The 14,780-nt window shown below is 33.1% G+C and overlaps 1 protein-coding gene and 1 long non-coding RNA gene across 6 annotated transcripts in view; one reads left to right on the top strand and one right to left on the bottom strand.

The window, feature by feature from the left end:
- The window catches only part of LOC118735572 (ankyrin repeat domain-containing protein 29), a 66,177-nt gene that overhangs the window by 33,166 nt on the left and 18,231 nt on the right, over positions 1-14,780 (top strand). For all 5 annotated transcript variants that reach the window (XM_036465384.1, XM_036465383.1, XM_036465387.1 and 2 more), the window contains exon 2: positions 4,817-5,325. In XM_036465384.1, coding sequence (XP_036321277.1) covers positions 5,314-5,325 — 12 coding nt within the window. In that variant the 5' untranslated portion in view covers positions 4,817-5,313. The remainder of the gene's footprint in view (positions 1-4,816; positions 5,326-14,780) is intronic.
- LOC118735573 overlaps positions 7,958-14,780 on the bottom strand; it is an 8,265-nt gene continuing 1,442 nt past the window's right edge. Inside the window, exon 3 of the long non-coding RNA XR_004992610.1 lies at positions 7,958-8,204. This is a non-coding gene — a long non-coding RNA (uncharacterized LOC118735573). The remainder of the gene's footprint in view (positions 8,205-14,780) is intronic.

Below are 14,780 nucleotides of genomic sequence, written 5' to 3'. Positions count from 1 at the left end.
TAATTTGGAAAAAAATTATTTCGCCTAAAAAACTCAAAAAGTACAAATAACACGATGCTTTTCTCAAAAGGTGAATAACATTTGATAACATTATTAGACTTGATTAATGCGTTATACCTATTTTTGGAACAAGTGGTTTAGTTTTTTGCTTAAAAATTACTGGCTAGATTGTTGAATTGTCGGGTGTTGGGGGGTTAAATTGCTTGTCTAACTTCAGATCACTTCAAACATATATGTATGTAATATATGTATGTAATGTATGTAATATTGGCAGTAAGAGCTAGTATGGGGCTGCCAGACGTCCTGGTTTTTTAGTATTAGAAAATTGTCCTGGTGTCCTGGTCCACACCTAAATTGTCCTGGTTTTTTATTGAAGGTCAATGCAGATGCCCGTTAACTTTTGGCAGATTCGTGGCTAATAAATCGCGTTGATTTTTAATAATTTTTTCTTTGCTGCTGACGGTGTCAGGCATTTTCTTCCATACAAAGTATAGAGATTTACACAAGTGTTCACTTTTTATTTTTTATTTTTTTTTTTAATATTCACAAAGTTTTTCCTGTTATTTTTGTTTTTGATTTTGTTTTGTTGTTTTTATATAAAAATATTGTCCAAACTTTAGCCAAAACCATGTAAATCATAGTTTTAAACTTTATACAAAATATAGAAAAATTCATCAAATTTTCATCAAAATTTCGACCTTTCTAAGCTGAAATTCTAAGCCATGTAAATCATAGCTTTAAACTTTGTACAAAATATAGAAAAATTCATCAAATTTTCATCAAAATTTCGACCTTTCCAAGCTGAAATTCTAAGCCATCTAAATCATAGTTTTAAACTTTATACAAAATTTAGGAAAATTCATCGAATTTCCATCAAAATTTCGAGCTTTCTAAGCTGAATCTTCACAGCGGCCGCTATGGTGCAGTGGTTAGCAGGGCGCGCTACCATTCCGCAGGGCCTGGGTTCAAGCCCGGTTCAACCCAACATCAAATAATAAAAAAAAAATAAAAAATCTTTTTCTGATAGCGGTTGTCCCTCGGCAGGCAAAGGCAAACCTCCGAGTGTATTTCTGCCATCAAACAGACAGCTTCTCATAAAAATACAATCGCCGATCGGGTCGGCGTGAAACTGGGACCGATTTGTGTTACAACATCAAGGCACACACCACAAATCGGAAAAGCTCGTCCAAACACTAACATATTTTGTAAGCGCCAATCTATTTTTATATCCACAACATACAATCTTAGTCCCATGAAGTACAAGTTTCGAGCATCTAAAAAAAAAACGCGTTGATTTTTAATTTTTTTGCTTAGGGATTTTTGCACTTTTTCCCATATCAGCATGAATTTCTTATGAAATAAAATGCGGGAGACCGGTCGCAAAAAAATTAAAAAAAAAAATCAACTTACTTCAGTTTTACTAAATTGCACTTGTTCTATACAAAAAAAAAATTAAAAAATAGTCAAAAAGTATCAAAAATCAACGCGAATCTTTGGCCACTTGCACCTTATTGAGGTAAAATTTAATAAGATATAAAACTGCAAACTTAGAATTTTTCTAAAAATTCTTAATAAAACGTTTGCTGTACAATCTTGGGGATTTTTTTCACAGAGTTTAAAATCTAGACTTATATGGATTTTCTTAGATAATGAGCTGGATTTTTATAAAAAAATAATAAACATCAAATAAAGAAAAGAGGAATTGTCAAAACTTGTCAAAATGTCGATTACCTATTATTATTTTTCACATGACTGGATGATTAAAAAACTTCAAAATTTGAGCGTTTCATACAACCACATCATCATAATTCATTTAGCTGTACGGATTATGCCACAAAACTACATTGCTTATAATATCAGATATCACTTAAAAATAATGCAAGGCCAGAATCACAGCAAATGTGTTTATAAGGAAGATATTGGCGCCATATTCTTTCGTTTTTATTTGGATGATAAGTGTCCTGGTGGAAGGATTTAGGTTTATGTCAGCCCTAAGCTAGTACCGTCTGAAAACATTACAGTACAGATATATCAATAAACACGTACGAAAGAAAAGGAGCACATATGTACAAAAAACGGCACTCATGTACACCAGTGATCGGACTTGAAAAAAAAAATTTGTGTGGTAGAATCTGGAAAAAAATGTGGTAGATTCCAAAAGAATGTGGTAGATCTCAGTTTTGGATCAAACTTTGTACAAAAATTAAAAAAATTCTGCAAGGTTTCACATAAATTGCAAACATTTAAATTAGAGTCTAAAAAAAAATTAATTTTAGTATAATAAAGTGCAAGATTGAAGTTGCTAAAAATGGCGTTGAGTTTTGGCAATTTATTTCCTTGAACGTGTAAAGCTCTTGCTTCCATATCGAGATATTTTTCGAACATATTTTGAACAGTTTTTCTTTTTATCACATCACGATGTAGCGAACAAATGTGGCACGTTCCAGAAACCGCTACTTGGGATTTGTCGATTTTGACAATTTTCAAGTAAAATTAAACAACGCTTTAGAAACTTTAGATGCACTGAAATTTGCTAATACTTTCACAAAAATCGCCGTTTTTTAACATTTCCGCTATTAATTATTTTTATAAATCATATATTTTGCAATTTAAAGCAATAAGACCAGGTTTCCTGTCGAAAAATTGAATATTGAGAAAATTTTATATATTACAGTTTATTTTATAATCCCATTCTGCCCGTTGTTAGTGTTTAATTTTGGACAATTTTTGCTCTTCAACTTAAGAAAATTATGTCGAGCAAAAATAAAACTACTCAAAAATGCGAATATGTGGTAGATTTCACACCTTGTGTGGTAGATGTGCTAGATGCTCAAAAAAGTGGTAGATCTACCACAATGTGGTAGAAGTCCGATCACTGATGTACACAATACATTAACTAAAACGGTACTAGACTGTCTCGCTTTGATTTCGGAATGCTTAAATATTGAGCAGTTAGCTTACTGCCATTATAGAAGTATGTATTACATATATGATTGTGAGGGGTACAAATACTTTTTCTTTAATTTCACTCAAAACAGATGGGTATGCCAATTAAATTAATGTGAATATAATATTAGAAGTTACCAGTAAAAAGTCGTTTGCTTAATGAAAGCCGATATTTCTGAGATTGGAGGCAACAGGAATTTTGTCCACTCGTAGCCTCTAGATGTCAATCAGTATTTGCAGAGTGTTGTCGATGGCCGAAAAAGTGATGTGCTATAACTGGTTGCGACTCCAAAGAATATCTATTTTGGGTAATATTAAAACTGCTTCCCCATTATTAAGTCGATTGCTCCGGGCTACTGCATCTCAATTGTCTCATAGCCGTCAACCTAACCTATCTTGAATGCGGTGCGAAAGACTACCACAACTTGATGAACTATCCTATCTTTGTTATAACTCAACGCAGTCTTGGCGCGCTTGAGTTAGCATAGTTTGTTTGACAAAACTGAGTTAGTAAAAAGTTAGGATAGTTCATCGAGTTAAGATGAAAGTGCGAAAACTCCTTTCCCTCCTGTCACTTCACCTTTTAGCCATTGCGCAGTTGATTGTCAGACGATTTCGTGATGATTTCAACTATTGAAGCTTAGATATAACATTTTTACTACACAAGGTTGATAAGTCTCGCCGAATACTGATTTCGGATTATCTGAAGATGTATGTAAACGGTTTTTTGGATGGATTAAACTTGAAGCTGGTTTAGAACTAAACAGCTGAAAATCGACATTTTGAATTTTGTCTAATTTCTGCAAGCTCTTCGTAAAATATACGCCGGGTGCATCACCAAAAATTTTCCCATAATCAGTTGGCATTTGAAAAATTAATTAAATTGCACTATCGGAAATTAACTTTCCATCAGAATGACGATACCAGCCGATTAAAAGAGCCAATTCCCAGGTGGTTCATAATAAGTATTTCGTGCCTGTAAGCTTTTTTACCTTACCATAAGGCAAACGAACACGTAAGTCATTTAGCAGCTGTCAAAAGGTGTGATGGCGATGGAAGAAAGATTTAGCACGTCAGAAGTTGGAGAAAGTGCAAGGAAATGTGATTTGTTTACAAAAAAGCTTAATTTTAATGCTACACAGTATTTTCTTGTACTTTCGTGTAACTACATACATATGTATGTATGCATGTCTGTATGTATGCCCTTTTTGTCTCTAAATGCGCTCATAGTTCGTATCTAATATTTAATCGCTTCGACTAGCTGGTAATTACCCGCGCACGATGCAATTTTGTAAGTCAAAATATTTTCTGCCAAGATTGCCAGCAATGTGCTTGCCATTTTCCAATGCTTGACTTGCTATACTTACTTAAACATATTGTTGCTACATTTTCCGTAAGCGCAGGAATAAACAATGCAATGGCAATGCAGCCTGAAGATGATGGAGACGACGATGTCAGCGGCGACGACGAAAAGCCGCTTAATAATAAAATGAGGCTAAGAAAACTGGAATGCTGTGTATTAGATGTGTATGTTTGTGCGCATGCGCGAACTCATTGCGCTGCTCCAATTCTCTACACATTTTCCTTTAACTGTGCTTTTCGAAGCGCATTTGCTGCATTTGTTTTTTTTTTTTGTTCGTGTGACTATTTCTGCTGCCGGCCGCCGCTTGTAAACCTGTTACCGTTGTTAGCGGTGATATAATAATTTTTGTACATATGTATGTATGTACGAGTATATAATACTTTGAAATACATAATCATATACATGGTATATAGCATATGTATTCTAAGCACAAATATTTACGCACGTACATTATTTTATTTATAATCTACATATTTTCATTTTCCTTTTTCCTTCTATCTCTTGCAGTTCTGACGCCAGCGCGTTGAGCGAGTGAATGGCTGCAGCGCTGGCTCAGCCGGACAAGTGAATGTCCCCGTTCTCATTATAAGTAAATGCACACACGAGTGCAGTTAAGTGAAAAAGAAAAAAAATATATGTGCGAGTAAAAATAAATTGGTAAAAAAAAATATTTTAACCAGCATTTGCGAAGCTACTCATTCCTGCATTGGCTCTTACCGAATTGCCTCAAAACGAGCAGGAGAAACGTTGAACTTTTCAGCGAAAGGTGCCGCCGCCACCATCAAACTAACTGGGATTCAGTGCAATAATCATAAACAAAATTAGTGAGTGAATGGTGATCGCTGATCACTGAGCTGGTGACCTATAACGTGTGTGATAAAACGTCCGTAATTTACTTGTAAGGAGTAATTTGTGTAATAATTAGTTAAGCGAACGCAAGAGGCTGGATTGAACTAGAAAAAGGTCTATTTAAGAGTAAACACATTGCAAGCAAGCTTCAAAAAATGTCGTTAAAGGTAAGGTTTTAAGAATTGGTTTATATCACATTTCCATTAAATATTGCATACGAATATTTATGTTTTTTCTGTATATCCGTCAATACGGGACTTTAACCCGAAATAAACCTCCTGCCGTCCAGTAACGTATTTCGCAACAGTACTATCGTTAAGTATATAGCCGGTAGTCGAATACTCTTGAAATGTCTTGAAATAATCCAGAAAATTTTGCAAAATCCCCAAAAAATTACGAAACTTCAAAAAGTCCCAGAGAAAATCTTACGAAAAGTCCCGAGGAGTCCCGAAGAAATAAAAAAAGTGCCGTAAAAAGCCCCAAAGTTTCCAAACGTCTTAACATAGTCCCGAAAGTGCCGCAATATTCCAGAGATCCGAAACAGGAAAAATCTCGAAAAGCAAAACACGATAAACACCGAAGAGTCTTGAAAAAGGTGATGTAACACGAAGAATCCCGAAGTCTCGTAAAAAAGTCGCTGAAAAATAGTCAAAGTTCTCGAAATTCCGAAACAATCCCGAAATAACGAAAATTTAGGAAGAATATCCAAAATCACGAGGTTTATATCAAAGATCGGAGCGGGATATTGGGACCCGCAGGACCCACGGTAATGATTTCAAAATGGCGGTATCGGGAAGGTATTTAAACATTTTGCGGGCGGGAAGGGACCAAAATCCCTTCCCCACAATTTATAGGGGTTTGGCGCCTTCAGCAAAAATTTTTCCGAAAAAAAAATTATTTTTACTGGATGGATATTCTTCTACTGGAATCCGCAATAAAATTTATATTTTTTTTTAAAAAAACGCGTTGCTGTCAAATCTTGCTAGTTTCAATTAGAATGTCGAAAAATTGTAATTACATTCGGCATCTCTAATTTTTACCTACGATGAGAACTACGAAGGTACATAAAAAATGAAAGCTATCTAAATACATACATATTTACTAACGAATCATACCGATTTCAACAAGCGTATTGGTTAAAAATTTTATTAAAGATAGAAGCTGTACAGGCGAATTAATAATGGTAATAAAAATGATACATAAAAGTGTTTTAAAAAATGTTTGAAATTAATTTTTTATTAGTACCTGTTACATACTACGTATGTAGGTATGTATGTATTATTTTAATGTACCTGCCAGCGTGTTCTAAACTACAGTCATGACTTCATTAAAGTTTAAACTATCGTAATACAACGACAAAAATATTAAAAACATGCGAGTACACTAAAAATAGTAGGTAAATGAATCAATACCGCCAGCATGTTTATTTATGACACTCATAAAAGTAATTTATCGTAGGCAATATATCAAGAAAACTTTATAGTCAAAGTTATGGCAACATTCTGTTAACTAAGTAAATGTTTACATAATTTCTAATAGCATTCTGCAAGAGCGATCAATTTTATAGCACACTGTTGTTGTGCAAGTGAATAACCTGCAACTGTAGAGGCAGCAAGCAACAGGTCGCCGGTTAACAGGTACGCTACTCTACGTCAGGGTTGCCGTTCTGGGCTTTTCCTACCAAAATTGGTAGGCTTTTTTCTCGTTGGTAGGATGGTAGGACGCTTAAAATTTTGGTGGATTTCTTTGCTCATAAGACAGAAAACTTCTCTGGCTTGTTGTAAAGTGTCACTTTGTCGGCACTGTGAGTAGGCTTGCCATATTAATCGGAGAATATCAAAGTTTTTTAACCACAACTCGAAGAAATTAATGTCAAAACCGCAGTGCGCAGAGTTTGCAAATTAAAAAAAAAAAAAAAGTGGAGTAGGCACATCTTCATCTTTAGGTAGCATGCATGTATGTATGCAAATGAGCGATAAAAAAAATCTAAGACGCAATTTTATTTTCCCTACGATTTTTCACGTCATTTACTCCGAAGGCTTTATTAAAACTATAAACTGCGAATTTGGCCACTTTTTCGGCTTGTTCGTAATTTACTCGAAATTTGAGGGTGTAGAAGTCAAACGGACGGATTACCCAACTAAAATACATATCGGTAGGTGTATGTTATATGTATATAATAGCTATTATTCTAATCTTCTTGTTTACTGGATATCTCCAAAAAAAAAAAAAATAAATGTATTTAATGTTGTCCAACGTCGTTTTCTTGATTAAAAGAAATGGGAGGAAAGAAGCCATTTTAGTAGGTTTTTGAACCCGCTCTTGGTAGGAAGGAAAGTTTTTCAGTGGCAACCCTGCTCTACGTACGAGTACTCAATATCTTGATCGCAGTGTTCTTGTGCATTTTGATAATGATTTCATAAGGCAGCTAGCTATTTGTTTGTTTATGCATTTATTTACACATTGATTTCGTGTTATATATTTGAGGTGTGCTTAAGTGAATTGTTGGGTGAGGTCATTGAAAAATGGTAAGAAGCGCGTGGTGCATACATACATATATGCATATGCATGTACGGGTACATATGTTTGTATGCATGGATTTACGTTTATTTTCGCTCTATAAATGGTGTGTATTGAAACATGCTTGTTTATTTTTTTTATATGAAAATATTGATACTATTTGGTTCTTGTTGCAATTATTTTCATACCAAATTAGGAATAAAATAAATATTGCTTATCAGTGATCGTTAGTTTGATTATTAAAAATAGTAATTTGTCGTAAGAAGAATGCATGCCACAACACTTACCATCAATAAGAGTCCATATAAACAAAGGTGAAATACATTCTTGTGTTTTTGTGTGCTTGAATTCAGTCGAGTGATCTTATTTGTTGTTTAAAATTGGTTTTGTTTTATTGTTGTTCACATATTTTCTTCTGGTTCTGGTTACTTTCTCACCCTCTGTTTGTTCCATTTGACTTGATTTGACTTTCATCGTGAATTCAGCGCACACATCACTGTTGACAATTTAATTAAATAATTTAAACCTGTAACGAAAAACAAATTAAAAGTACATTTAAGTACGTCGACGTTCTTTTTTCGTAATGTCTGGTTGTTTTTAAATTGGTTCTTAAACTTTTTTAACCATAAAATTTGCATGTAATGGGTTCATTGTTGTGCAGCTAAATGGTTGAATGAGAGAAATCGAGTTTATCGAAAAATTGTAATTTGCCGAAAATTTGTGCGATTTAAAGATTAGTTTCCTGCTCTCAAGAAAAATCACAAGAGGTATTTTTCAGTATTTCTGTTCCTTAAAAAAGTAAATTCTTCTTCTTGGAGAGATGCATACATATACGAGCTGGAAACTGATCTAGAGAATTTTGATAGAAGTTTTTTTTTTTATTTTTTGGGCGTGTTTTTCAACCAAATTTGGTATATACATTGCGCTTAGGCTTCCTAAGCGTTTTATTGAAAATGTTGGAAATCGAGAAAAACCACGGGCTCCACCAACGTAACGGTAATTTCGAAAAACTCAAAGCTAGCTATATTTTAGGGGAAGTAGGGTCTGTCAAATATTCAAGACGGTAGTTAAGGAGGCTAAGCACAGTGTATATACTAGTGATGGGCGAGTCCGAGATGTTTTAGTCGATTGTCTCGATTGTTAAAATATCTCGATTGTTCTCGATGTTTTCTCTCGTAGACCCGAAAGTCGTGCTTAAGCTGAACTAACATATTCGTTAACAATCGACCAAGTCATCTCGGTCTCGCTGCTGGCCAGCGGTTGTTAAAACATCTCGATGGTTCTCTGTCGCAGACAGTGGCAACTAATTGCCAGTCGCGTTTAACATTCGATAAAAATCGGTCAAAACATCTCTGACTAGCCTGTGGAAATTTTGGCAACCTCTCATACGAGGTTTTGCATTTTCTTGACGTGCGGTTTTGTACTTTAAATGACGTAATGTATATTTTAGGATTTTTCGGCTGAAGCGGTTGCGGTTTTCTTCCATATAGAAGTAAATTATGTTTATTCGTTATATGAAAGCAAATGCAACAAGGAAAATTCAAAAAAAATCAACAGTAATTTTTGGCCATTTAAAACTTTATTATACTAAAATTGAAGGAGTTGAAATTCCCCACAAAAAACAGTCCATCCCCCGATTTCCCACGGAAACTGAAATTCCCAGCAAATCGAGAATTCCCCACGAATTGGCCCCCCTGGTTCACACGATCTCGTCAGTGATAAGTCAGTCGACTCGAAACAATCGAAAAACATCTCGATTGTACAGTGGGGCAGCGAGTCGATTATTGACTCGATTGTAATTTTGCAACGATGGCGATTCTCTCGATCGTTTAAACATCTCGGACTCGCCCGTCACTAGTGTATACCAAATTTGGTCGAGATCGGTCAAGTTGTTTTTGTGATACGCATATATCATATAAGTTGGCGGTGCCACCCCCATTTTCCTAAAATTTCTTAAAAAACCACTTCTTTGCTAAAGAACGATTGTATGTATATACATATCAATTATTGATGAATTTCTTAGCCACATTGCTCAAAAAATCTGAAAGTCCGGTACATAAAAAATATAAATTCAGGGACGTATTTATGAAACGTCGCCTAAGTTCGACAATTTTTGTGCGGTTGCAATAAATGAGCTATCAGTTAATTTAGAAATAGATTTAATTTTACATAGTACTACATATTTTGAAATTGTGGAGGTTGTCGATGGTCAAATTTAGAAAAAATTAGAGATATATGTGTTTTTTAATCTACCCGATAAAAGATCCCAACAAGCCAAGTCCGACAGTAGATTATTATATACCATCTTAAATGCCTATATATCTTCTTCTCAGAGTAGTCATTCAAAAACTCATTAATCTACAAAATCGTATTTTCTGACCTATATCAATAGGTCGCGACCTCTAAATGACCTTTAAAAAATCTATGAAAATAGGCAATAATATTTCTCATAAAAACGAAAAAAAAATTTTGGGGGTAGGGTCTTGAAATCTCAAAAAAAAGAAGCTTTTTCGATGGGCACTCTAATGTGCCTATATTATTTTTGCTTCTGGTACACAAATATCAAATTTCAGCTATTCTTCACTCAAGGAGAAGAGAGAAAGAAAAGTCTCAATCGCTTACTCACTCACTCACTTAAGCGAAATATGAAATTTCGACATTTGTGTGCCGAGGTCAAATCAAACCAGCTGTTCTAGTAACTCGACCTGCAGAAATCTTGTGGCAATTCTTAATTTCTCATTTGAGAGATTGATTAGAAGTTGCAATCTATATAAATTATATTCCCGAAATATGTATTTTGCCTGGAGTAGCCCAGTTGAGCAGCGCCAGTGCTGTCCTCTTTTTTCTACTCCAGAGCTGTTCTCTGTTCGTATTTGAACCTAGTGTCATGTGGTGCTTAGGCCCAATTGGGATTGTGGCCGCCGCTTTCATTCCTTGTGAACTGGATCTCATAGTAGATGGATACTCTTGTTGTTAGCTTTAGCTGGTTAATCCAAGATTGCATGAAGGTAAAATGGATAGGTGATTATTTTTTAACCAACCTTAGTTTTCCAACGTTCAGAGTAAATTGGAAATACACTCCAAATTGGTTCGAAAAAAATTAAAACCATAGTAAAAAGAGAGAAAGTGATATGCAGCCAATTCTCGAAGGGAAATTTAAGATAATCACTCTCTCACAATAAAATTTCAATTCGATAATGGGCTGGATTTCGAATTCATAACGAAGGGAAGATACAATGGATAACGGAGGTTCTGTTTTGCTAGAGAATGGCCTAGTTCTCGAATCGAATACTAACCTATTGCACATTCGGTATCGAAGGCGAGATTCGAAAAAAATATTGGGTTTCCAATCATTTTCCAATTGTTAACCAAGCCCAATGTTTACTGGGATACGATAAAATATACAGTAAATTTTTGGCGTAAGGTGATGCAGTGTGCAGTGTAGAACAAATTCACATCAAAGAATCAATTAAAAAAAAATACTCATACGATAGTCTCGCACAAATAGAAAAAAGCGAAAAAATAAAAATTAAATGCTAGATTAAGCTATAATTTCGATAGAAATCGATTACAAAATTCAAAACTGTTGATATCATTGCAAACGATTAATTGATTGCAATAAATTATCGATAAAAATCGTCAAACATACCGATACAAATCGGTAAGCATAAGGCTCAATAAAATATTAATTTAAAGTTAAGTCGGAAGCGGAATACACTCGAGAGATCTTCCTTTGAATGCTAGTTTTGGGCCGCTAGAACACTGGAGCGTTTTCCAAGCAAAGCTCGCAGCTGTAAAGGAAAGCGGCAGTATGGCTTACCAACTGTTCTCTTAATCTGCTTGCCGGAGCTATCTCTTTTCTCAGCCCAGCAGTTATTTGTTTGCTTATTTTTATTTTATTTTTTTTTCGTTTTTAAAATTAAATTTTCAGATTTTTTGCTTTAAGAGGATAAATATTGTTTTAGTGTCATTTAATTTTCAGAAACATATTTCCCACTTTTTTAATTTACTTTTTTCCCTTGTTTTAGTTTTTAGATTTTATTGTTTTCAACGGAAAAATATTAATTTTTAATTTAATTTAATTTTCAGAAACATACATAATTCTCAGTTTTTAATAGATTTTTTTAAATTAAATTTTCGTTGAATTTTTAGATTTTATTGTTAAAAAAAGAAAAAATTTTTTTTTTAATTTAATGTAATTTATAGAAACTTTTTTATTTTTTTAGTTTCATTAAATTTTTAGGAACTTTTATTATTTGTTTTAAATTCAAACTTTGGATTATGTTACTTTAAAAAGGGTTTTTTTTTTAATTTCATTTAAATTTTAATTTCATTTTAAATTTTGGGATCCTATGTTATTATATTTCTTTTTTTTTAATAAATTTCGTATTAAAAATTTTTAAATTTTTAGATTTTATTATTGTGTTAATTTAATTTAATTTATATAAACTTATTTTATTCATTTATTTTTCTTTTTTAATTCAATATTCTTCTAAATTTTAGTTTTTATTAAAAAAAAAAAATGTACACCTTTGTACATCTATTTAAATTTAATTGAATTTTTAGAAAACATCTTATTGCTGAAAGACGAACAGCAAAACGCTTACTGCCGGTTTCACGAAAGCAGTTTAAGTGAAAAACTACTATTTTTTTCTGTCAGTTTCCATATTAAATTCAAATAAAAAATGTAAATGTGCATTTCTTGCACGGTAGTACCCATTCTCAACTAAACTCGCCTAGTTTGTAGCCAATTTATATAAGCATTTTGAAAGCGGTACATACAATTAATTACTAGCAAACAAATCAATTAAAGCATCAAAGCATCAATCTTTGATTGATAGTGGATGCCTACGAAATGAAAATCACGCATTTGTATCACAAGAAAATTGTCCATGAAATTAATTGCTTAGCGAAAATGGAGCAAAAAAATATATTAAAAAATATTAGCAAATAAAAGTTTCAAATGAAACAGAAAATCAAAAAAGTTATGCATGAATATTTTATGCCTTCTTAAATCTTGCCCTTTGTATGTATGTAGATATATGTATGTACATAAGTTGCATGTTGAAATCACTTGCACCGCATGCAATTCACGCCATGCCAATTGCCCAGCTTGCCGTACGAATTTTATTTATATTTATATTTTTTAATTAATTTTTCGCTACGATTAATGAGTTCACTTTTGCTTTTCACCTCATTTCTATGCTAATATTCATTTTCTAATTTCCATTTCTCCTTTTCTTCGTTTTTACTTAGTTTATGGCTCGTAATTTATTTTCATTTAAGGCAGACTAATTTCGAATAATTTCGCCTCATTAACACAAGTGAACTTGTAAAAGAGTAGTGGTAGTGGTGGTTGTGCTAAAGAAGCTTGCAAAGGCACTTAAAGTCGATCAAAACGCCCCTTTTCTGTCGCTCTTTCCAGTCTTGCCGCCCCACACACCATTTGCATCATCGCAGCGGTACTCAAGTTACCTGCCTGTGCTTAGTTTTTTTTTGTTTTCTTTTCTTTTTTGTTTTGTTTTTTTTTTTATGTTTTGCACTCATCAAATATTCGAAAATTGCACTTCCGGCGACCGACAGCTTAGGGCTGTGACAAAATGACTGCGCGGCTTGTATTTATCATTCTTGTGGCCGGTATTTTTTGTTTGTGGTATGTTTTTGTTATTGTTTGATACTTTTGTTTTTTATTGCTTGCTTCCGTCACAAGCACTAACAATTGTGGCTTGTGGCAAAAGTGTAAAAAAAGAAAGGCACTGCTTAGTAGTCGACCACAAATTAGTCAAATTGAAAAGTGTAGAGGTTGCATAAAGAATAAAAAAAAAAAAACATACGCCAACGAGACCGACGATTCGCTGGTAATAAAAAAAAAAACAAACAAACTGAACTTTTGCAGAAAAAGTTTAGGTGTTGATGCAAATTAGTGTTCTATTTATTCAAAGTAGGGTGCAAAGTATACCTATAAAGGGGCGATTGGTTACACTGGAAAATATTTTTTTTTTTTTGTGACAAAATCTATCTCGAGAACGAGAACAGATTTGGCGATGGAGAATTTAGCAAAAATAATCTCTTTGGATAAAAAAAAATACTTTTACCTTTAAAACTACATTAAAAAAAGAATTTTTAAATTACTTTATATAATTTACTTTTTTGACCTAAAAATAGTACGCCATCAAAGTTTTAGAAAATTTTTCAGATAAGTTGTTGCTGTTCATTCGTCTAGTGTCATGATCGCAGCAACCGCAAAAATGTTTTTTTTATAAAATCCATAACATGCTGTTTCAGGTCAAAAATAAATACGAATTTTAATGAAAAAGTTATGCCAAATTTCTTTTCATGAGTAAAAGAATATTTTCCAAAGAACAAATTTCACACTAAAATTCTTGTCATGTAATATTTAGAGGAAATCCAGCATTAGTCATTAAAAAAAGGTTCGCTAATAAAAATAGAGAAGTTCATCATTGTATTTGTGGAAATCCAGCATTAGGTATAAACAAAATATTCGCTTATAAAAATGGAGAGGTTCCTCATGGTATTTTTTGAATGGCACAAAAATGTTTGTCACTAAATTTGTTGTGATTTAAAGTTCAGTGGAAATCCAGCATTAGGTATAAACCAAATATTCGCTTATAAAAATGGAGAGGTTCCTCATGGTGTTTTCTGAGTGGCACAAAAATGTTTGATACTTCACTGCGTAGTGGAAACTCAGCATTACAAAAATAAAAAAATTATAAATAAAATAACAATTTACAGTTTGATATCACCGTGCGACAGTAAATTTTATACATAAAAAAATGAATACATTCGCGAAGCTATGGGTAAATTATAGTAAAACTGCGTACTTAATTTTTCTTTCTGACGTCAGGATTTTTTTCAAAAAGACTTCGAAATTAAGAAAAAATGTGATTATTTCAAAAAATTATTATTTAAAAAATTCAGTGCTATATAGGATAAAAATAAGGGTATCATTATAACAGAATATATTTTTTGGTGCATAAGGACGAATGGGTATGGAATGTCCTTTAAAAAATTTTATCCTTAAATATCCTTGAAAATTTGCAATATTTTTTAATTTTTTTTAATTACAGTTTTGAGGACTAAT

Source organism: Rhagoletis pomonella, unplaced genomic scaffold (genome assembly GCF_013731165.1).
Source record: "Rhagoletis pomonella isolate Grant_MI unplaced genomic scaffold, Rhpom_1.0 Rhpom_scaffold_00003, whole genome shotgun sequence".
NCBI lineage: Eukaryota > Metazoa > Arthropoda > Insecta > Diptera > Tephritidae > Rhagoletis > Rhagoletis pomonella.
This window is presented reverse-complemented; position numbering and strand designations above follow the sequence as displayed.